Source organism: Scomber japonicus, chromosome 10 (assembly GCF_027409825.1).
Source record: "Scomber japonicus isolate fScoJap1 chromosome 10, fScoJap1.pri, whole genome shotgun sequence".
NCBI lineage: Eukaryota > Metazoa > Chordata > Actinopteri > Scombriformes > Scombridae > Scomber > Scomber japonicus.
Genome location: NC_070587.1, coordinates 4277280 through 4302508, shown reverse-complemented (window position 1 = coordinate 4302508; position 25229 = coordinate 4277280). Strand labels below are relative to the sequence as shown.

At 38.9% G+C, this 25229-nt stretch overlaps 3 protein-coding genes across 3 annotated transcripts in view; all 3 read left to right on the top strand.

The window, feature by feature from the left end:
• Positions 1 to 25229, top strand: part of LOC128366210 (uncharacterized) — a 45527-nt gene that overhangs the window by 17015 nt on the left and 3283 nt on the right. The gene's annotated exons all lie outside the window — the stretch shown is intronic.
• On the top strand, positions 11066 to 13390 carry LOC128366056 (fucolectin-1-like). The gene is made up of 5 exons (XM_053326707.1): positions 11066 to 11129; positions 11652 to 11937; positions 12232 to 12386; positions 12595 to 12874; positions 13184 to 13390. Exons 1-5 carry the CDS (start codon positions 11066 to 11068, stop codon positions 13332 to 13334), a joined length of 936 nt encoding a protein of 311 aa, XP_053182682.1. The 3' UTR covers positions 13335 to 13390.
• On the top strand, positions 17217 to 20297 carry LOC128366057 (fucolectin-6-like). The gene is made up of 5 exons (XM_053326708.1): positions 17217 to 17280; positions 17374 to 17659; positions 18568 to 18722; positions 19631 to 19910; positions 20147 to 20297. The coding sequence occupies exons 1-5, from the start codon at positions 17217 to 17219 to the stop codon at positions 20295 to 20297; spliced, it is 936 nt and encodes a 311-aa protein (XP_053182683.1).

The window sequence follows — 25229 nt, the reverse complement described above, 5'->3', positions numbered from 1 at the left end:
ACCTCCTGGCCCGGACCTCGCTGCACCTCTCGGCCCCAACCACGCTACACCTCTCGGCCCGGACCCCATTACACCTTTTGGCCCGGACCCCGCTGCGCCTCTCGGCCCGGACCCCGCTACACCGCTCCCTAGAGATCCTGGGCTGTGGGGACCTGTTACGGAGCTGCAACGAAAGGAGGCAATCCAAAGAGGACCCGCAGCTTTCCAGAATCGGGCCTCCAAATATCCTGCATCAGTGAGGGAGTCTGGCATTGGGTCTAGGACACGCTCTCTCACCAACGATGTCCTTAATTGCCATCTCCAAAATAACCAAATTGTTCCAAGGGAATGGCTACTTTACTCACCGTCGACTGGTTCAGTTTACTGCTATGCCTGCAAACTCCTGTCTTCACAGCAGAGGAATGCGTTTATCAGCGGATTTTGTGATTGGAAGCATCCGGAGAGGATTTGTGATCACGAAAAGAGTGCAGAACATAGACAAAACATGCTTGCTTTATTACACAGGTGTAAACACACTGGCAGGGTGGATGCATCACTTGCTCGACAGTGTGCAGCAGAGCAACAATATTGGACAGAAGTCCTTAAACGTGTGGTTGCTGTCATCAAGTTTTTGGGTGCGAGAGGATTACCACTCAGAGGTGACAATGAACTGCTGGGCTCGGCGCGCAACGGGAACTATTTGGGACTGCTTGAACTGATAGCGGAGTTTGATCCTTTTTAAAGGGACACATAGAGAAGCATGGCAATAAGGGTAGAGGTAAGCCCTCCTATTTGTCCTCAACGGTATGTGAGGAATTCATTTCATTAATGGGTGAAAAAACTAAAAAAAGTGATAGCAGAGGAAATCAGGCAGGCTAAATACTTCTCTGTAATTGTTGATTCAACGCCAGATTTAGCACACGTAGACCAACTTACGTTTGTTTTTCGTTTTGTCAGTACAGATGGAAGAGTTGTGGAGAGATTTATCGGGTTTGAGCCCCTCCACAGCCATACAGGTATAAGTCTGGCTGAATCTGTCATTGCAATGGTGAGAAACTTGGGGTTGGATCTGTCAAACTGTCGTGGCCAGAGTTACGACAATGCAAGCAACATGTCTGGAAAATACAATGGGCTCCAGGTGCAATTAAAAAAAGAAAACCCATTAATTCATTACACACCGTGTGCCGCCCATTCACTGAACCTTGTTGGTGTGAAGCATTGATAATTGCTGTGAAGAAGTTGACTCCTTTTTTGAACTGCTACAGTCTCTGTATACATTTTGTAGTGCTTCAACACATCACTGGAACACAGTTTTCCATAACAGCGACAATCACATTAGCCACACACTAAAATCTCTCTGTAATACTAGGTGGAGTTGTAGAGCAGACTCCACAAAAGTTGTCAATGAAAATTACCAGGCAATTAGGGACACACTAGCCAAAATAGCCTCGGACTCTGATGAAAAGCCCCAAACCAAACGCGAAGCTGCTGCACTAGTCTCTAAACTTAATAAACTGGAGACAGTGATCATGACTATTTTGTGGGACAGGGTACTAGGTAGGTTTAAGGCAACAAGTAACCAACTACAAAAAAGTGACATGGATTTGGCTACTGCTCTCGGTCTTTTGCGATCATTGCAATCGTATGTAGGTTCTTTACGAGACCAATTTGCAGAGCTCAAAGAATCAGCACACTGTGTCAGTACTACACAAGACTACCAATATGACATCCTACGTGTGAGAAAAAGAAAGAGATTCGCAGATGAGTCTGATGATGACAGCGATATAGCTCTTACTGACAGTAAGTCAAAGATTTAAAGTTGAAACATACTACATCATTATTGACAGACTCAGTTCTTGCATTTCCAAACGAATCAATGCCTACACAGATGTCTGCGAACTCTTTGGCGTTTTATTTGAGAGGGGGTGTAGTGATAGTGATGTACGTGAAAAAGCTGCTAAGCTGTGCTCAATTTATCCTACAGACCTGAATAACTCATTGGCTGATGAGCTAATTCAGTTCACGCATTTTGAGGAGAGTGAGACGTCTCCTGCAAAGCTGCTGCATGGTCTTGAGAAAAATGGTCTTAAGACAACATTTCCGAATGTGTATGTGGCATTAAGGATGTTTTTACCTTTGCCTGTCCCTAACTGTGAGGGTGAGAGGTCGTTTTCCGTTTTGAAACGTGTTAAGAATGAGCTGAGGACCACAATGTCACAGAATAGGCTTTCAGCACTTTCCCTCCTGGCCATTGAACATGAACTGGTTAGTAATATTGATTTTGAAGATATTATAAACCAGTTTGCAAATTCGAAGTCAAGAAGGAGGCCACTGTAAGGTCTGCAAATCTGAAAATGTCAGTCAGACATGTTTAGGTGAAAATGGATTATCTCATTTCTTCCTTTTTGCCTTCCTCTGTGATATATGATTTAGTTTTTGAAAGAAATTAATATTCATAAATGCTTATGTTGCACTAATTGTTGTTAACCCTGACTGTTTGAATTGAGGGTGACAGATTGTTTTATCTTTTAAATTAAGTTAATAAATGAGCCAGATTATATATTTTTCCTGGTTTGAGACATGCTACTTTTCATTCAGATGAATAGCCTATGTATTGATATGTGATACAAGATATGAGTTTTTGTAGTAAAATAAATATTAGATTCTTTGACAGTGGTTGCCCCTTGTAGTAGTCATGCTTTACTAAGGTCATACTGATGCAGATGTGTTTTCATAATGCAAGTAGACAAGCCTTGGCGAGACACAACAATGGTCGGTGGCAGCGGTGGGGGGGCCCTTGAATGTTGTTGCCCAGGGGCACAGTGACGTGTTAATCTGGCCCTGTTCTCGCCAGCCACTTAGTCCAGCTCTTCCCGGGGGATCCCAAGGCATTCCCAGGCCAGCCGAGAGACATAGTCTCTCCAGCGTGTCTCTTCCCCGGGGTCTCCTACCGGTGCGACGTGCCCTGAACACCTCACCAGGGATCCTAATTAGATGCCCGAGCCACCTCATCTGGCTGCTCTCGACGTGGAGGAGCATTGGGTCTACTCCGAGCTTCTCCCGGATGACTGAGCTTCTCATCCTTTCTCTAAGGGAGAGCCCAGCCACCCTACGAATGAAGCTCATTTTGGCCGCTTGTACCTGCGATCTTGTTCTTTCGGTCACTACCCAAAGCTCATGACCAGAGGTGAGGGTAGGAACGAAGATCGACTGGTAAATCGAGAGCTTCGCCTTCACCACGACGGATCTGTGCAGAGTCCACATTACTGCAGACGCTGCCCCGATCCGCCTGTCAATCTCACGCTCCATCCTTCCCTCACTCATGAACAAGACCCCGAGGTACTTGAACTCCTTCACTTGGGGCAGGATTTCGTCCCCGACCCGGAGAGTGCACTCCACCCTTTTCCGGTTGAGGACCATGGATCCAGCGAGAGTTGGAGATCAGGGTCTGATGAAGCCAACAGGCAAACAAAAAGCAGTGACCCAATCCTGAGGTCACCAAACCGGACCCCCTCCACACCCTGGTTGCACCTAAAAATCCTGTCCATAAAAATTATGAACAGGATCGGTGACAATGGGCAGCCCTCCAAAAGGTGGGTGGTGGTAAAGTGGGTGTGTAGCGTAAGTCTGCAAAGCACGACTTCACTTCATTCCTCACTTCTCTTTTATGCTTTCATTACAGTTCCTCCAAAGATCCAAATTTGAGCGCGAGAGCAGTTTTGAGAGAAAATATCACAAAATCTGAGCATGAAATCAATAAATACTGCTCTCAAATCCATTTAATATGCTCTTGAATTAAGATAGGGAATAAACTCCATAGTGGTTAAGCAGATCTAGAAATCTTTGTGATGCAGCAAACTAATTTTCCACTTCATGCAGAAAACAGTGTTACATTACTGGTTTTAAATTCAACACTGTGAACATCAGTTTAAGAGTGCTAATGTGACACATTGACATTAATTTAGTAACTGTGGTCATGGCAAGTTTAAAGAGAAGGCCAGTGTTGCCATCTGACCCGAACACAGAGATGAAAAAAATCAAGACAAAAACATTTCATGACATACGGAAATGTATCTATTTATATTTAAGATGCAGAGCATGACATGATGAAAGAGAGAAAATGAGAAGTGCTATGCTACAAAATGACAAACGTTTGATGTACATTATTTTCAAGCTGTTTTGAAACCTGCCTTTGTTTCACATAACTAATATACTCAGAGGAAATAATCTCCAAACCACAATTGACTGTTTATAGTTTTAAAGTTTAAAATAGAAAATATTTCGTTTTTTGCTTTACTTTTGACTTCAAATATGATGATTAATCTAAAGCATCAGGGGTCAAAGTTTATATCTAAAGAAAAATCACACTATCACGATGTTCAACAAAGTCATGACTTACGTTTTGTTGAGGTCTGTACACAAGTCGGGTTCCTCAGAAGTGAGGCTACGTTTTAAAACGTCTGCTCGAATAAACGTAAAAATGAGGAACTTTTGAAAGGTGTCAGTGAGCGTAAGACTGAAGTTCATGTTTCCAAATATGACTGCAAACAAAATCACTCTATTTTACCTTGAGCTCTGCAGCTCATATTGTAAATTATATTGCAGAGTTGAGAATTGAGTTTTTCTTAAATATGCTGTAAAAGTTTCTGTAGTCACTTTATAATAGTGTGACAGGAAAATGTTTTGGATTTTTAATGGGATTGAAATGATTGATGATGTTTCCATCACATTAAAACTGACTGATAATCAATCAGTGTTAATAGAAAAACCAACAAATTAATCAACAATAATTTTGTAATTGATTAATTGTACATCTCATTTATTTTCACTTGTTTTTCTATTGTTGTAAACTGAATAAATAAATAATCAGTTTCATTTGATAGATAATTACTGTGTTAATTGAAAAATGATTGCAAAATTTCTCAGTGATGATAATAATAATGGATTGACGTCATCATCTGTTTTACCGCCATGTAAAGCTTGAGTGAAAAATTGAGAAGTTACAAGAAGTTGTGTGGCTGTATGTTCAAAATAACCAGCGAGAAAAGACTTGAAAATGAGGAAGCAAAGTATGTGAGAACTATTACCATTTGTGTTGCATCTCTGTTCATAATCAAACAGTTAAAACTCTTATTATTGAATGATTGATGATGTTACTTTGTTTCCATCACTTTAAGAACAGATAATCAAATTGATTGATAGTAAACATCAAGACTTGCCATCACATGTCTTTATTAGTGAACTTACTAATTCTCCTTTTGAGTGTTTTTAGTATTCAGTGTTGTTCCACCCAAAACAGAAGTCAAGTCAAGCCCCTATTAAGGTATAACATGGTGATAATGGTAAAAACTATTGAATGTTTTATTTAATAAGGAGAAGTGATACATTCTTGCTTCCCCTTGTCATAAATACCAGACATACTATTTTCTAAACTGATTTTTATCTTTTAAGCTTCAATTCTACTCATCTAGTCCTACCACTTCAAGGCACGTACAACTGAACAACCACTTTAACCATCCTAACAGCGTGTTAAAGAGTCTGTATCTCCTGGTGCATGCTGCCTGTTTAAGGGTTAAGCTCATTTTGAAGTCAAACCATGAAGTTAGTAATGTTAATGTAACTAGTGTAGTGACCGTGCAAAATCTGTTTTTGCGTGTTTTTTCTACAAAGTAGCCTGGGCTATTCGAAGTGTTTTCAGTTCCATCCGTTTTTTTGAGGGTCTGAAATGTATTTCACATTTTCCCTGCCAAGGCTCCGCTCTTATACCCTCTCTAAAGCGGCGTTGAACGGCTGCGCTGCGGTCACCGGAGCTGATCGCTACCACTTTAATCAATGAGAATGTTTCCACCAGGAGCGCTGCGGCACGTCAGGAGGCTCTCGGACTCTACGTGACGCAACGCTATCAATCCGCAGCATTTCTATTTTTGACGGAGCCGTTTCTAAATCACGTCAAGCTCAACAGAGCAGACTGCACCAGACAGGAAGTCAGACACAGAACCGGCATAATAAAACTTCCGTCTTTCAAAATTAAACAACCCTTAGCTTCTCGATTGTATTTCTGCAACAAATATGAATAAAACAGACAGATAAAGACACCATCTAGCTATATAGCCTACTGACACATGGTATAAGCAGAACAATCAAATAAAATGACCAAATCAACTAAATTAAGTTGATTAAATCGGGCCTTTAGTTGTGCTGCCTGCTACTACAGTAATTACGGTAGACTAAAGGCACTTGTTCAGATTTTATTGGGCTGCTGCAATTACTGTATTAACAGTGCAACTTCATTTTGAAAGGCAGATTTCTCTCCCAGAGCTCCGCTTCGCTGCCGTGACTTGCCCGGTGTGAGTTGACATCGGGCAGAGGACGGAGCAAAACCGTGGGGCAGCCGCTGACAGACCAGTGAAAATCCCGGGTAACCCTGGTCCTCTGCTGTGCTCAGTGTGCTGTGTGAGAGGGGGAGTGGCCGGCAGCTAGAGCGGCAACAGCAAATGTGTGCTTCTTTTACCGACATATTTATCTATATCTTTTACATTTCTTATCCAAACAATGTCAAACTTGGCACTGCACTTACTCGTGCCAGTAGCAAGACACATGTCACGTTTGAAATCAGTCAGATAAATGGTTCAGACAGAAAGACGGTCTTATCATTTATAGATAGATAGATGACAGTAAATCAGTTAAGTTTATAATGTTTAACATTAATTCCACGTGGTCAGATATTCATAACAGCTTAGCAAGAACCTCACAGATTGATTTTGATATATGAAGATATTCTCACAGAAATGAGGTGTTTTTAAGAAGTGCACAATTTTTTTTTTTTTTTTCTGTTTCTCACTCTGTTATGGCAGTAACCCTTTAAATGAATGATAGGCAAAGTTACTTGGGCAGTAATGTTATGGATCATTGTCTTCCTCACATGCAATATTCTCTTTTCAGCAAAAGCCAGAGGCTTGCTTTGCATCTTTGGTCAGCTCCTGGAGTGCCTACTGTAGCTTGATCCCTGAGTGTGGGCGACTTGGGATTGCCGGCTTGGGGGTCTGAACCTTACTCCCCCGGATGATAGTCAGTGCAGGTACACATGTACCATAGACACATGCATACTTATTTACCACTTCCCCCATTTACCATCCACACCATCACACCACACCAATAAAGGACAGTTATAGCCCAAGTGTGTAGGCCAGTGCATTTTATGTTTTCCAACTACCCCTGAACCCCAACCGTAACCCTAACCCTCTAATCCTCAAGTGTCTAATCGTGGCTAATACCCCCATTCCTAACCCTAACCCCCTAACCCCAAACCCTAACCCTAACCTAACCCTATGGCTAACCCCCCCAACCCTAACCCTACCTAACCCTAACCCTAACCCAATTAGAACCCAGGGAAAGATGGTTTTATATTCTTCCAAAAATTCATAAGGATCCTAAGAGTTCGACAATTCCTTTTGAGGTGCCCCCTGGTAGGCCTATTATGTCTGACTGTGGAAGTGAGACGTATTATAAAGCAGAGTTTTTAGACTTCCACTTGAATCCACTTTCTACTAGACATCCTGCCTATGTCAAAGATACGTATCATTTTATTGAAATTGTGAAGAGTTTATGGATCCCGTCCAATTCATATTTTTTTTCCATGGATGTGGAAAGTCTATATACTAATATAGATATTAAAAATGGTATAAGTTCAGTTAAAACATTTATGGCACAGTATCCTGATCCCAAATGCCCAGATGAAGAATTGCTGCAGTTATTAGAAATTAATTTAACAAGGAATGATTTTGGTTTTTAATGAAAAATATTATTTGCAGATTAAGGGTACGGCGATGGGGAAGAGATTCGCCCCAGCCTATGCGAATATCTTCATGGCTAACTGGGAGGAAGAAGTTTTTAGGAAATGTAAAAAAAAAACATTTTATTATTTGCGTTACCTTGATGAAATTTGGGGGATTTGGACGGGGTCCAGGGAAGAGTTTCAGGAATTTGTGGATATTTTGAACTCCCATGATTGCTCCATTAAACTGAAGAATGAATTTGACGAACAATCAATAGTTTTTTTAGACACCACAGTATACAAAGGCCCAGATTTTCAGGAGACACATACATTAGATATTAAAGTATATTTTAAATCTGTGGACACGCATGCTTTATTGTATGGGACAAGTTTTCACCCACAACATACATTTCGGGGTATCATAAAGTTTCAAATTCTTAGATTTAAACTAATTTGCACGCGTGAGGAGAATTTTATGGCAACTGTCAAAATTCTCAAAAAGCATTGCATCATAGGGGCTATACAAGATCATTTTTGAGATTGTGTTTTAGGACATTTCAGTTGCAGAGGATATAGGGATCATGGGAATTTGATTCCTTTGATTGTTTCATTTTCTTCTGTTAGCCAAATGCTAACCATTAAATTGAAGTCAAATTTTGATACATATTTAGGTGCTCCAGAGAAATTTTCAAATTCCAAGGTGATTTCGGCTTACAGAAGAAATAAGAACTTAAAAGATTTTCTTATCAGAGCCAAGTTGCTGACATTGCAGACACAGAAGTCTCAATTGTTGGAGGCTCAATTGTGTTAATTAAAGTTTGTACGGAACAGTAAGGAGAAAACAAATGTTCAAATTATACAAGTCTTTAGTCCCCGATCTACAAAGTGCGTTTATGCTTTATTTTGTGCCAAATGTGGCTTGAAGTATGTCAGGGAGACAAAGAATTCTTTATCTGTACGCATGTCTCAGCACAGATACAATATTAGACATAAGAAAGAAGTGGGAACACCATTAGTTAAGCATTTTTTGATCCACGGTTTGGAATCTGTCAGAATGGCTGGCCTACAAAGAAATATTAATTGGACTGATTTCGAAAAAAAAAATAAGAAGCGTTATTGGATTTGTTGGGGTCGCGGGTGTCAGGGTCTGTCATGTCCTGTTTTATTTTGACAGTCTAGTCTCTGTCCTCACTTCCTGTTCCCCGTGCGATTACCTGTCCCCGCCCTTATGTGTTGCACCTGTGTCTCATTATCCCTTCCCTCCTGTGTGTATATAACCAGTGCTCCCCAGTGTGTCATTGCCAGAATGTCTTGTCCCCCCGAGCAGCTTCCCAGCCTTGTGTTTCTTGAATGTGAGTCTGCCTGTGTCTGCCTGTGCTCCCCAGTCTTCATCTCCTGTGTTGAAACCTCTGCTGTTCTGGATTTTGGACCCTTGGACTGAATAAATATATATATTGAGAACTGATTCTGTCGGCCTGCCTGCATTTGTGTCCGCCAGTCTCTGTGGTCTGACAGCAGGAACCATTTGGACTAAATTTGAGACGTTAATTTGGATTTTTAAACCTAACTCCTAAACCTAACCTAACCCTAATCTCTGGCCCTAAACCTAACCACACCCCTATCTAAAACCTAACCCTAAACCTAACCTAACCCTAATCTCTGGCCCTAAACCTAACCACACCCCTAATCTAAAACCTAAACCTAACCTAGCCCTGACCTTAACCCTAACCCTAACCACACTGTTTTTAAGTTTATTTCCTTTCATATTTTTGAATAAATTAATAAATAAATAAATATATATATAAATATATATAAAAGATACAAGGGAATAAATCAAACCCTGGCCCTAACCCTAGAACCCAAAAGGAGGTCTACAAAAATCCAACTAAGGAAAACAAACAAACAAACAAATAAATAAACAAAACTTACCATATATAGCCAAGGGAAGGCACAATAAAATATACGAGGTAAGCTAAAGGGGAAAAGTAAAGGATGGGAGTCGGGTAATTGGAAGGGACCTAAATTAAGGGGATAAAGGTTAGTAATAAATTAAACACAATAAATAAATAAATAAACACAATTAATAATGAGTTACAATTCATTCATACATAACATGATATTCACTCAATGTTCGATGATGTTCACTCAATCAGCATTTCATGTAACATAAGTGGTGTCATGGTCAGCAGATTATGACACACACATGCACCTAATCATATGACATAGATACTCTGTATCTGCAACAGTCATCACCTAATGGTCACCTGCCAGCACACATGCCCTTAATTTTTCTGATAACTCCATTATGTACACACACCTGCTCCATTATTATTGTCCTCTGCCAGATTGCCAATGTTGCTGTGTGTCTGTGAATTCAACCACTAAACCTGATCCTGGATCCTGTATCCTGTATGGCAAGATTAGGCAAGTTTATTAACATATCACAGTAATAGACAAGGATAATTCAGGTGCGGCATTAAAATATTAAAAAAGAAGAGCAGCATACAGGACAAGTTAAGATGTAAGGGCAAGATGATTAATGAGTAGTACTTAAAGAGGAATTTCAGCACTGTAATGGTCATTATAAAACCAGGCCACTTACAGTATTTAGTAGGAATATGCTATTATTTTCAAAACTGGTGGACTATGACAAGATAAAACTGAGAGAAAGTCTTTAAATTCCTCTGTTGCAATGGATGCACTTGTACTTTATAGCCCCTTTCTAGTCTTCTGACCAGTCGAATCACTTTTACACTACAAACCACATTCACTGATTCACACATATTCATACACTGATGTCATGTGCTGCCATGCAAAATGCCACCCTGCTCATCAGGAGGATCTATTCATTCACACACATTCATGTTCCAATGGCAGAGACGGCCATATGGCAGAGCTGCTATATTGTGTTATGTTGTCCTGTGCCCTGTTTTTATGAACACACTACATTGATGCAGTATTTAATATTCAATATTGACACAAAATATCAAACATAATCAATGGACATACAGCTGTCAACTCCTATTTTACGACACCATCTACAGTTGCCCATCCCTGCACATGCCACAATAAGATGTTCACATAAATATCACTCTGTGCTCCACATTATATCACATTCATCAGCACAGCTAAAGCAGCGGGTCATTTTCCTCTGAGTTTATTCTGCATGTCAAGGTATGTGGTTGAGGCTGAATAGCCATGCTCACAAATATGTAGTTTGTTGGGTTATTTCATTTCATGAGTATTGTCAGCTGCATATAATTACTTAATATCCATCAGTGATTGACTCTGTTATCTGTCTCAACCAGAACAATGAAACACAGTTCAGTGCTGCTCTCGCTGCTCTTTTTGGGGACGTGCTCGGCTTCCATTTATCGTGAGTATGATCTGGCTCTGTCTGTGATACTTGATATTTGTGTTATCAAACATGGTGCCCTAAAATGGGGAGTGATAACAAAGATTTATGTAGCTTGGATGTGTTATGGGTTCGTGTTTCATCCATTCACTGAATTCAGTTCAATATTCAGTTCAATCTGACAAATGAAAAGCTGAAGAATGTAAAAATAGACTGTTGATGTTTGGTTTTCAGTTGAAAACATGAAAGCTAACAATCAATAAAACCAAAAGGGAAAAACTAATTTATTTATCATTTATTTTTAAACAGATGATTTGGGATGTGATATCAATTCATCCACGGAGATGAACAAAATAACATTTTGGGGGAACGATTTTTGTATTTCTTTCACAGGAAATGTGGTGTTGCATTGCAAAACCACTCATTCACACAAGTGTGAGGGTCTCATGAAGGGTTCTGGGACTGCTTACAATGTCATTTGAAGGAAATTGTGAATCTAGTTTTTCAGCCAGGTATGTGTTATGTTATGTGTCTCATTCATAGAAAACGTGGCCTTGCGAGGAAGAGCGACACAGTCAGATCGTTGGGGGGATATATTCGCGTCTGCCTACAATGCCATAGATGGAAACCGTGACTCTCGTCTTGCGGCTGGCTCATGCAGCCATTCTGATGCACAGACCAACCCCTGGTGGAGGGTGGACCTGCTGGATACCTACGTGGTCACATCTATCGTCATCACCAACAGAGGAGACTGCTGTGCAGAAAGGATCAATGGAGCAGAGATTCATGTTGGAAACTCTTTACGAGACAATGGTGCAGCAAACCCAGTGTAAGTAAACATACACTGATTACTCGGTTCATACAGGATTTTCCCTGGAAACTGTTCAACACGCATTATAAACCATGCAGATATTGACATATCAAAAGATATATTAAGTTGAGACGTAGTCTCATAATTTGGTTTGCCTTTATTTTTCTACAAACATTAGTTGTTTTTTTAATGATATAGAAATTTGTTACATAGTGGACAAGGTGTTAGCTAATACTTTATGTTGCTGTATGCATTTTAAGTACTTCAGTACTAAAATGCATTCCTGTACTGTTTCTTCTCTCCCTTATTCAGTGTTGCTGTAATTGCCAGTATCCCATTAGGCAGATCTTACACAGTAACTGTTACAAAACATGTGGAGGGGCGTTATGTGACTGTGGTTATACCTGGTTTACAAAAGATCCTCGCACTCTGTGAAGTGGAAGTCTACGGATACCGTGCTCCAACTGGTGAGAATGAAATATGTGGCAGAAGTGATGATCCAAACAAATAACACCTGCAAAAGTGAACTCAGTTTTGTTTAATCACTGCAAAGACAAAAATGTGCAGATAGTTGTGACATTTGGGTTCATGATAGATTGGGACTACCTTGTTGTATAGATGGCAAGGAAAACTACGCATTAGCACTGATGTTTGCAAATGTGTCCTTTCATACAGAAGAGAACCTGGCAGTCCGAGGAAAAGCCTCACAGTCATCATTCCATTCATTTGGCTACCCATATAATGCCATAGATGGGAATCGTGCCAGTGTCTGGGGCCAGGGCTCCTGCACTCACACAGCCCACGATCTCAACCCCTGGTGGCGACTGGATCTGGGGAAAACCCATAAAGTGTTTATTGTCAACATTGTCAGCAGAGATGGTGACCCATACCGACTCAATGGAGCTGAGATCCGCATTGGAAACTCTCCTGAACACAATGGCAACAACAATCCAAGGTAGGTAATGTAAGGCGTTACAATGTCTACAGTCAGTAATCACATTAAAGTTACTAAACAAAGAAATGTTGCGTAACTTGCGTTACATCAGTTCATCAATTATTATGCATAAAGGTGCATTTCATGTACTCTTGCAGTAATGTGTAATATATTACATTTTTGAGTAACTTCCCCAACACTGCATAGGAGTAAATTACATTTATCAAAATTCATTTTTAATCCCCAAAATGCAAATGAGACTTCCCTGTTCCATTTAGTATTCATTTGCTCTATGAATTAACAGTTAAAAGTCTTTTCTTTTTCTCCTAGGTGTGCTGTGATCAATAACATCCCTGCAGGTGTTATCCAAACATACAAGTGTAACGGGATGGACGGCCGCTACGTTACAATAGTCATTCCTGGAAAACGCGAGTACCTGATCCTATGTGAGGTGGAGGTGTATGGCTCTAGACTGGATTAGATCTAATGAGGTTCAAAGTGTACAACAGTGGCAATTTACATAGCCGGTATTTAGATGATGCTCTTTTATAGATTCTGGTAGAAATCATATCTTAAGTTTCACTTTGGACATCGACATCATTAGAGACAACATATGGTTAGATGATGATAATGATAATAATGATAATAATAATTCTTGTTTTTCTGTTTTTAATCTTTGGGTTTCCCACCTGGACATTGGCTCTGGCAATTCCCACCTACCTAATAACAAATGTACACCTCTCATAGATTGACTACATATGTGTGTTTGCCTTATGCCTTTGTCCTTATTTGAGTCTGTCAGTAGTGTTGAAACATTAATCTGCTTGCATTATTAAAGGCTGCATATCAATCAGTGTGCTTCTGTCTTTTCTGTCTGAAGTGTACTGTGGGTTTATCAGAGTCTTTTGAGTAGTGACACCAAACCATACAAATATCTAAAACCAAATCAATGAGCAAAACAGGCTAAAAAGCTCTGTTGGCACTAATTATGTATTTTTCACTATGAGTGATGCTTCACACATTGTATATAAAAATGCCAAAAAAGATACTGTCAAGATACTGTTACAGTAGGCAACATTAAATCTGGCACTTTCTTATTTCTAATTCAGTGAAATCATAAACATGAAGCAAGTTTAAGGATAAAAATCAGTATATTATATGAAAAGTGTCCATGTTGAGAATCAGTGAGGAAACCACATATATGTTGCATAATATAAGAAATTAAACCAAATCTCAACAATGTGAGCTCATCAGTCTACATCCAAAATCAATCAATTCAAAAACTTCTGATCATATTCAGCACAAAGTTTGACTCTGTGTCACACAAAGATTGAAATCTAAACATGAAACATATTGTACAATCCTTTTTCATTATGTTTTTGAATTCCATATATGATTGACTACACATAAGTGAAACAAATAAAATCATTGTCATTTGATTAGTTTCCAGTTATTGTTTGTAGTGCATTAAAAAAAGTATCCATGGATTAACCCAGGTCTTTCTTGCTCAGTGAGCTTGACAAATAAAGTCACACCCTCCTCCCACCATAAAAAGAGCACATCCAAACTGATTGGTCTGTTTGATTATGACATGTGGAAGGTGTGAAGTGCTGCATGAAGGATAAATACTGCAGATAAATATCACTCCTACATTGTGGTTTCACACAAACCACCTCTTTGCCATTTTGGAAGAGAATTTCATCACACCTGAAGACTTTTCTGATTTTTCCAAATTTCCTGCTTTTGGAAAGGATTTTCTTCTACTCCTAATGTCATCTAGGAGCACTTCCTAGATGACACACAAGCAAGAAGATTTTTTTTTACATAAATGAACAGTCTCTTGACATCTTGTCATGTTTGTGTAAGCCTGTGTCAGCAGCCTGTGTAGTGAACAGGCAGTAGTCTGAGTCTGTGATGGGTTTTAAGAAGTACTCCCAATAACTTGTTGAAACATTTATTTAATCATAAAAGGGGACAAAACAGAGACAACAGCTGTTCCATAATTAATATTAAACTCAAAAGATATCGAAAAAATAAAGTCAAAATTGGCATTGAACCACAGCCTCAACTCGTCCGACACTGACAGACTGATTCCCTGCAGCCATGACCAGACTGCTATTATGTTGTCTTCCCAAACAATTACACCTCTCGGCTGTAGGCAATCCAAGCTGATTATCTCAATTTATATTCATAATTCTACACCTAAATAACATACTAAAGCAATACTAAATCACATACAATAATTCATAGGTTATACAATTAGATTTATCTTAAACTCAAAAATGGCTTTAGCCAATATTAACCCCCTTGTCTATCACCCCTCAGTGGAGGCGCTCTCTTTCTTCAGTCACCTCACATTTGAACTGAAATCCTCTCATACAACATACTGTAGGCTAATACTTATACCAGTATATGTGAAAGTTTTTCAATAGTTTTAATGAGAGCATTTAAGTTGTTGAAAGCATTTCACTTGAATGTGTGTGTGGTTTTCATTACAGTATATGAATGAGTTAGGTTTCATATTTCTGTATGTGAGAAGAAAGTACATGTAGAGGCATGCTGTTTGTTTTACTGTTGGACAATGAAGAACTATTCTGTTCTATTCTTTTCCATTCTATTCTATTCTATTCTATTCTATTATTTTACATTCTATTCTATTCTATTATTTTACATTCTATTCTATTATTTTACATTCTATTCTATTATTTTACATTCTCTTATTTTCTATTCCATTCTATTCTATTATTTTACATTCTATTCTTCTCCATTCCATTCTATTCTATTCTATTCCATTATGTTCCATTATATTCTAAAATATTGGTGAATCACAGAAATCAATGGGTATTATCAAAATAAGAACAAATCATAGATATGAACAAAAATATGAGGGAATTAATTTGCATGGCTTCTTGCATAAGGACCAATAATTCATATTTCCATGGGATTATGAATTCATTTAAACATACTTATGAATGTTATTTTCTGTTTGTCAAGTCTTAATTGTAGTACTTAAAGGACTCCTAAATAAACTTCCCAGAATAGCACATACGTACAGCATTTTGCATTCTGCATGATTCGATGGCTTGAGGTAAACTTTCAACTGAGCTAATGCACCTCACAACTTCTCTATGGAGTGGTATTTCATTTTCTCATCCTGCCTCCGGTTCTGCCTTCAACCACACTGTCGCTTCTCCAGTTCCTTGCATTTCATCCACTTTCTCACTCCTTGCCATTTATCACCTGACCACCAGATGCCCTCTCATCTTTCCCTGTGACCTCTCCAGTAACTCTGTATCTGCAACAGTCATCACCTAATGGTCACCTGTCAGCACACGTCCTTAATTTTGCTGATAACTCCATTATGTACACACACCTGCCCCTTTATTATTATTAGATTTCCAATATTGCGGTGTGTCTTGGCATTCAACCAGTAAACCTGATCCTGGATCCTGGATCCTGTATGGCAAGATTAGGCAAGTTTATTAATATATCACATTAATAGACAAGGATAAATCAGGTGCGGCATTAAAATATTAAAAAAGAAGAGCAGCATACAGGACAGGTTAAGATGTAAGGGCAAGATGATTAATGAGGAATACTTAAAAGGTCCTCTTTCAGCACTGTAATTATCATTATAAAACCAGGTCACTTACAGTATTTAGTAGGAATATGCTATTATTTTCAAAACTGGTGCACTATGACAAGATAAAACTGAGAGAAAGTCTGTAGATTCCTCTGTTGCAATGGATGCACTTGTACTTTATAGCCCCTTTCTAGTCTTCTGACCAGTCGAATCACTTTTACACTACAAACCACATTCACTGATTCACACATATTCATACACTGATGTCATGTGCTGCCATGCAAAATGCCACCCTGCTCATCAGGAGGATCTATTCATTCACACACATTCATGTTCCAATGGCAGAGACGGCCATATGGCAGAGCTGCTATATTGTGTTATGTTGTCCTGTGCCCTGTTTTTATGAACACACTACATTGATGCAGTATTTAATATTCAATATTGACACAAAATATCAAACATAATCAATGGACATACAGCTGTCAACTCCTATTTTACGACACCATCTACAGTTGCCCATCCCTGCACATGCCACAATAAGATGTTCACATAAATATCACTCTGTGCTCCACATTATATCACATTCATCAGCACAGCTAAAGCAGCGGGTCATTTTCCTCTGAGTTTATTCTGCATGTCAAGGTATGTGGTTGAGGCTGAATAGCCATGCTCACAAATATGTAGTTTGTTGGGTTATTTCATTTCATGAGTATTGTCAGCTGCATATAATTACTTAATATCCATCAGTGATTGACTCTGTTATCTGTCTCAACCAGAACAATGAAACACAGTTCAGTGCTGCTCTCGCTGCTCTTTTTGGGGACGTGCTCGGCTTCCACTTATCGTGAGTATGATCTGGGACTGCTTACAATGCCATTGATGGAAATTGTGAATGTAGTTTCTCAGCCAGTTCACATGTTATGTGTCTCATTCATAGAAAACGTGGCCTTGCGAGGAAAAGCGACACAGTCAGATCGTGCGAAGGATATATTTGGATCTGCCTACAATGCCATAGATGGAAACCTTGACTCTCATCTTGCGGCTGGCTCATGCAGCCATTCTGATAGTCAGACCAACCCCTGGTGGAGGGTGGACCTGCTGGATACCTACGTGGTCACATCTATCATCATCACCAACAGAGGAGACTGCTGTGCAGAAAAGATCGATGGAGCAGAGATTCATGTTGGAAACTCTTTACGAGACAATGGTGCAGGAAACCCAGTGTAAGTAAGCATACAGTGATTACTCGTTTCATACAGGATTTTCCCTGGAAACTGTTCAACACACATTATAAACCATCCAGATACTGACATATCAAAAGATATATTAAGTTGAGACGTAGTCTCATGATTTGGTTTGCATTTATTTTTATACAAACATTAGTTTTGAGCATTATGTTAATTTATTGGTCTAACCTGCTCAATCTTCCTAAATTTGCTAATAATGCTATCAAACCCTCAGATCTAACTCCAGTCATAAGTCTCTTCATTTCAAATGTATACCATGACCATATATGAATATGATTGATACATGTTCCATTAAATGTCTGTAAAAGTGTGCTAAAAAAGCAATTTTCTATGCGTGTGAGGTCACACCAAATGTAAAAATGAGAATAATAAATCTCTGATTGTGAAAGCCTTTTCTACAATCAGCTGTTTGTTGCTTAGCTAGACAACATGTTGCTCAGTAATGCAGGCAGCAGAAATACTAAGGCACATGAACTATATTTCATTTATAACAAAAAAAGTGAGATTACAAATTTTATAAAACTCACTGAATTATTATTATTTTTTTTTTAAAGATTTATTTTTTGGCATTTTGTCCCTGAAAGTTCTAGGCATAGAGGCCAACAGGAAACAGGGAGAGAGAGGGGAATCACCTGCAGCAAAGGTCTCTTGCTGGAATCGAACCAGGGGTGTTGCGCTAACCACTGGGCTATGAAGGCGATCTATTGAATGATTTCTGTTAATTGATTTTTTTCTTTTTTAATATTATTTTTTTATGATATATAGCAATTTGTTGGCATACTGGACAAGTGTTGGGTGTTAGCTAATACTTTATGTTGCTGTATGCATTTAAAGTACTTCAGTTCTGAAATTAATTCATGCACTGTTTCCTCTCTCTTTTTCAGTGTTGCTGTAATTGCCCGTATCCCACTAGGCAAATCTTACACAATAACTGTTACAAATCATGTGGAGGGACGTTATGTGACTGTGGTTTTACCTGGTCCAGAAAGGATCCTCACACTCTGTGAAGTGGAAGTCTACGGGTATCATGTTTCAACTGGTGAGAATGAAATATGTGGTAGAAGCCACACAAATTTGATATGCAAGATGATGCTGGCGCCTCATTGAACCAAAACGGGAAAAAAAGTCATGATTTGACAAACAAAAGTGTCCTTAGGGATTTAAAATATACACCAGCAGAGAAAGGAAAAGATGAAAAATATAAGTTATGACTGATCACAGTGTTAATTTTATAAGCCTGGGAAAATATAATTTCTCAATTCTATCCTATCACGATACTTGGGCGCCGATTAGATTCTGAATCAAATATTGATTGTTCAATTTTCCATTCATTCATGTCTTTAGTTCACTAAAATAATTTGTAAGCTTCTTAGTTTCCTGCCTGTGCACTGCTGTGATGTTATTAATATTGTGTCTCCAGCAGTTATTTTCTTCACCTCAGAGTTGGTTTATTTTGTTCAGTGCTGCAGTGTGTGGTCAGCTGGTCTCATTGTTACTGCTAGAGTTTGCTTTCTCTGCTAATGTTAGTGTCTGAGTGAAAGTGTAGTAAGTTCTCAGTACATTCACATTTATCTCACATAGATAATTATTTAGTCAGAAAATGTTGGCAACCACTGCTGTTTTTAACGATGAGCCAAAAGACAACTCCAGTGTGTGCATGCTGTTAACAGTCTGGGTGCATTGAGACTGGTAGGCAGGAAAACCCTACCCAAGTTTGGATAGTTGCTACTGCCAGTTGTTGATACATCCTTTAACTTTTACAGTGCTGATCCTAATAAATAACACCTGCAATATTTCTCTTGAACCCAGTTTTGTCATTGCAAAGACAAAAATGTGCAGATAGTTGTGACATTTGGGTTCAAGATAAATTGGGAACACCTTGTTCTATAGATAGCAAGGAAAACTAGCCATTAGCACTGATGTTTGCAAATGTGTCCTTTCATACAGAAGAGAACCTGGCAGTCCAAGGAAAAGCCTCACAGTCATCACTGAATTCATTTGGCCATGCATATAATGCCATAGATGGGAATCGTGCCAGTGTCTGGGGCCTGGGCTCCTGCAGCCACACAGCCCACGATATCAACCCCTGGTGGCGACTGGATATGGGGAAAACCCATAAAGTGTTTATTGTCAACATTGTCAGCAGAGATAGTGATCCATCCCGACTCAATGGAGCTGAGATCCGCATTGGAAACTCTCCTGAACACAATGGCAACAACAATCCAAGGTAGTTAATAGTCTATTATTTAGAAATGTACAACGATAAACATTGGTCATTAATGACTAATGAATAAACAGATATATTTGGGACAACAAGGATAGTGGTTTGGCATAACTTAGCAGCAAGTTATATTTATCAAAATTCCTTTTTAATCCCCAAAATACAAATGAGACATCTCTGTTCCATTTAGTATCCATTTATTCTATAATTTAACAGTTAAAAGTATTTCCTTTTTCTCCTAGGTGTGCTGTGATCAATAACATCCCTGCAGGTTTTACCCAAACATACAAGTGCAACGGGATGGACGGTCGCTACGTTAACATAGTCATTAATGGACGACGCGAGTACCTGATCCTGTGTGAGGTGGAGGTGTATGGTTCTGTATTGGATTAAATCTGACGAAGTTCAAAATGAACAACAATGGCAATTTACATAGTCGGTATTTAACTGATTATCTTTTAGAGTTGTCCGTATAAATCATATTTTAAGCTTTACTTTGGACATTGACATTGGCCACCTTTTCATCTATTATTCAATATGTTTGAATTCATCTTCCACCCACTAACAAATGTACACCTATCATACGTTGATTACAAATGTGTATTTGCCTTATGCCTTTGTTGATTCTGTCAGTAGTGTTGAAACATTAATCTGCTTGCATTATTAAAGGCTGCATATCAATCAGTGTGCTCCTGTCTTTTCTGTTTGAAGTGTACTGTGGATCAGAGTCTTTTGAGTAGTGACACCAAACCATACAAATATCTAAAACCAAAACAAGAGGCAAAACAGGCTAACAAGCTCTGTTGGCACTAAATATGTGTTATTCACTATGAGTGATGCTTCACACATTGTATATAATAATGCCAAAAAAGATACTGTCAAGATACTGACACACCACATGAAATCTGGCACTTTTTTATTTCTAATTCAGTGAAATCGTAAACATGAAGCCAGTTTAGGGATAAACATCAGTATATTATGAAAAGTGTCCATGTTGAGAATAAGTGAGGAAACCACATATACTGTATGTTGCATAATATAAGAAATTAAACCAAATCTTAACAAAGTGAGCTCATCAGTCTACATTCAAAATCTATCAATTCAAAAACTTCTGATCATATTCAGCACAAAGTTTGACTAATATTAAAATCTAAACATTATGAAACATATTTTACAGTCCTGTTTCATTGTGTTTTTGAATTCCATATACATACAGTTATTATCATTTTAGTTTTGAGTTATTATTTGTAGTTCATTCAAAAAAGTAGCCATGAATCATGTTAAGGGATTTTCAGGAATTAACCCAGGTCTTTCTTGCTCAGTGAGCTTGACAAATGAAGTCACACCCTCCTCCCACCATAAAAAGAGCACATCCAAACTGATTGGTCTGTTTGATTATGACATGTGGAAGGTGTGAAGTGCTGCATGAAGGATAAATACTGCAGATAAATATCACTCCTACGTTGTGTCACACTGTCACAGTTGTGTTCACACAAACAACCTCTAGAATTTCATCAACTCTGAAAACTTTTATGAACATTTTTTTCCAAGTTCTCCTTTTTTGTTTCCTTGCTCTCTATCTTCTCAGACCTTTTAGTGATGGGGATACTGGCTCTTTTGAGTTAGCCAGATCATTAGGTTCAGTTTAACAAGAAGAGCGGGTTTCCATTAATTACTTTTTCTGGGATTTATGGGGTTTTTTTTCACCTATGATTGGTACACACAGGCTCCTGCACGCGGGTAGGAGTAATGGTGGATATCTGGCACCACCTAGTGGCCACTGCCTAGATGACACACAGGCAATAATTTAAAAATAAAATAACACCTATGGTCATGAGCTTTGGGTCGTGACCGAAAGAACGAGATCGCGGGTACAAGCGGCCGAAATGAGCTTCCTCCGTAGGGTGGCTGGGCTCTCCCTTAGAGATAGGTTGAGAAGCTCAGTTATCCGGAGGGAGACCCGCTGCTCCTACGCGTTGAGAGGAGCTAGATGAGGTGGCTCGGGCATCTAGTCAGGATGCTTCCCGGACGCCTCCCTGGTGAGGTGTTCAGGTTACGTCCCACCGACAGGAGACCCAGAACGCTGGAAACACTATGTCTCTCGGCTGACCTGGGAACGCCTCGGGATCCCCCGGGAAGACCTAGACGAAGTGGCTGGGGAGAGGGAAGTCTGAGCTTCCCTACTTAGGCTGCTGTCCCCGCGACCCGACCCCGGATAAGCGGCAAGAAGACGGACGGAGACAACAGATGTTCCATAATTCATATTAAACTCAAAAGAAATCAAAAAGAAGTCAAAATTTGCATTGAACCACAGCCTCAACTCGTCCGACACTGACTGATTCCCTGCAGCCACGGCCACCTCTCAGGTCAGCTGTAGGCAATACGAGATTATCTCAATTTATATTCATAATTCTACATTCATTTATTTTCATTTATAGATTTATTTAAAATTAAAAATGGCTACAAGGAAGCCAATTTAGCCATTTTTTTTTACTGAAATGAACTGACATTTTTTTTATGTATAAATGTTGTAATCGATGTAATATAAAATAAATATAATATACAATAAGTAATACAGTATTTCTGTCTCATCCCTTGCCATTCATCACCTGACCACCAGATGCCTTCAGGCCTTCCCATCTCTCCCAGTTATCTCTCCAGTAACTCTGGACTTGTAACAGTCATCACCTGATGGTCACCTGCCAGCACATATGCCCTTCATTTTCCTGATAATGATTCCTCCATTGTGTACACATACCTGACCCTTTATTATTGTCCTCTGCCAGATTGCCAATGTTGCTGTGTGTCTTGGCATTCAACCAGTAAACCTGATCCTGGATCCTGGATCCTGTACGGCAAGTTTATTAATATCACATTAATACACAAGGATAATTCAGGTGCAGTATTAAATATTAAAAAAAACAGCATACAGGACAGGTTAAGATGTAGGGGCAATATGATTAATGAGGAGTACTTAAAAAGGCCATGATTATTTATAAAACCAGGTCACTTACAGTATTTAGTTAGTAGGAATATGTTATTATTTTCAAAACTGACTACTGACTGACAACCAGAGTGCATTACATGTGGACCCGTCACCTGTGTTCTGTAAACGCACTATCAGTGCGGGTCGGCAGGCCGGTGTCACTGGTGTGAATGGTAAATGGATGCACTTGTACTTTATAGCACCTTTCTAGTCTTCTGACCAGTCAAATCACTTTTACACTACAAATCACATTCACTGATTCACACATAGTCATACACTGATGGCAGAGTCCCCCATTGGGAGCAATACGGGGTTCAGTATCTTGCCCAAGGACACTCCAACAGCCAAACTGGAATACTGTAATTGATTTAAATAGTTGAACTTGTTTACCAGCTCGACACAATTTTTCCTCATTGATGATTAAATATTACAGTCAGCATAGAGCAAAAGGTGATCTAATCCTCTTAATTGGACCCAAATATCTAATTAGGGGAAGGAAACCTCTCCACAGACTGCTGATGTCACAACTGCTGCCTCTGTGCCTTTTTCCCATCCTGCCTCTGTCCCTGCCGTCAGCCACTCTCACACACTCTCCAGGCCTCTGAATTTTCATGAAACTCTCCATTAACACCTTTTACAGTCACCTCACTCCCACACCCACTCCCCTACCTGTCTCATGCTTATCCAGCTGCTTGCAGTCTACGTCGGTTACAGGCTTTGGATAAGCATTACTATGTTTCATACACCTAAAAATGTTTCCATGAGCTGCTATATTGTGTTATATGTTGTCCTGTGCCCTGTTTTTATGGCTGTATGTTTTTATGAGCGCAGTACAACAGCTGTCTAAGAACTGTAAACTTTGATGCAGTATTTCATTTTCATTGATACAAAACATCAAACATAATCAATGGAAGTACAGCTGTCAACTTCTATTTTACGACATTTAAACAGCACATGCCCCATAAGATGTTCATATAAATACCCCTTTGTGCTCAACATCAAATCATATTCATCAGCACACCTCAAGCAGTGGCTCTTCATCCTCCTCTCACTTTGTTTTGCATGTCAAGGTATGTGGTTGTAGCTTAATAAACATGCTCTCAAATATTTCATTTTCATGTAAGTTGTCAAGTAGATATAATTAGTTAATATCCATCAGTAATTTATTTTAGAAAAGTAATTTTATTTTTATGCATTTTGGATATCCAACTTCTGGAACAAAGCATTACATTGTTGGTCAAGGATAAACTTAATACATTAATAATGACAAAAATGCAAAGTTGGTTAGTGTAATTCTATCATTAATCTTTCTCAGCCAGAACAATGAAGCAAGTCTCAGTTCTGCTGTTGCTGATCTTTGTGGGGATGTGTTCGGCGTACGTACACAAGTATCGTGAGTATAATTTGGCTATGTCTGTGATATCTGTGTTATAAACATCAAAAAGTATGCAAAAAGAAAAAAAAAACACTGCCCTCAATGGATAAGTAGTTGTGTAAGTAATAGAAACACTGTGTAGTGATATTAAAGATTAATGCGACTTGAATGTGGTCTGTTGATTTGATTAGAAAGTGTGTTAATAACAGTGCGCTCTCTGATCTAAAGCTTTAAATCCAAAAAAGAAAACAATAACAAATAAGCAAAACAAAAAAAGTCACTACACCTCATGCAAGTTTGTTTTTGTTACGTGTACTATACTTAAAGATGCTTAGTTTTATCTATAAAATAAATCAAACAGTTATATTTAGTTATTTGTATAATGCACTGAAAGGTGATAAATGTTGCCGAATACTACTTTTATATGCATTAAATATTTAATTTGAAGAATATATGACCTTGCACATCTGCAGAGTTGTTGACAAAAAAAGTGATTTTTTAAAAACTAAATTAATGTATATGCTATAGACAGAAATTAACGATCACGAAACTTACATTTATTTAATCTGCTACTATAATCAATATTTCTAACACTGTGTCAAGTTGTTACGACTCTGCTGCTCCACTCAGCTTAACAGAGCTGTATATCTAATTTCAGCTCATTGTTCATTCATCCAGCTGTAACTTTTCTGTTTGTGTTTACTCTAAGCTCTTTTATAGCATGGTGGTGCAAAAGCTTTAAAAATCCTCTGCACACTACCTGCTCAGCACCAAACTGCCAACAGACACAGTTAGAGTAGTGGGTGAGCATAGTGGAGCATTTAGCAGCTACAGAGCCAGATATAACAGATTAAAAAGAGTGAATATTAGCCTTGTACGAGGTGGACAGAAACAAGACTCCAAATGATTGATAATGTTGATCTGTAACTGCTGGATGTGAAAAGAGCCACTGTTCTCCACATCA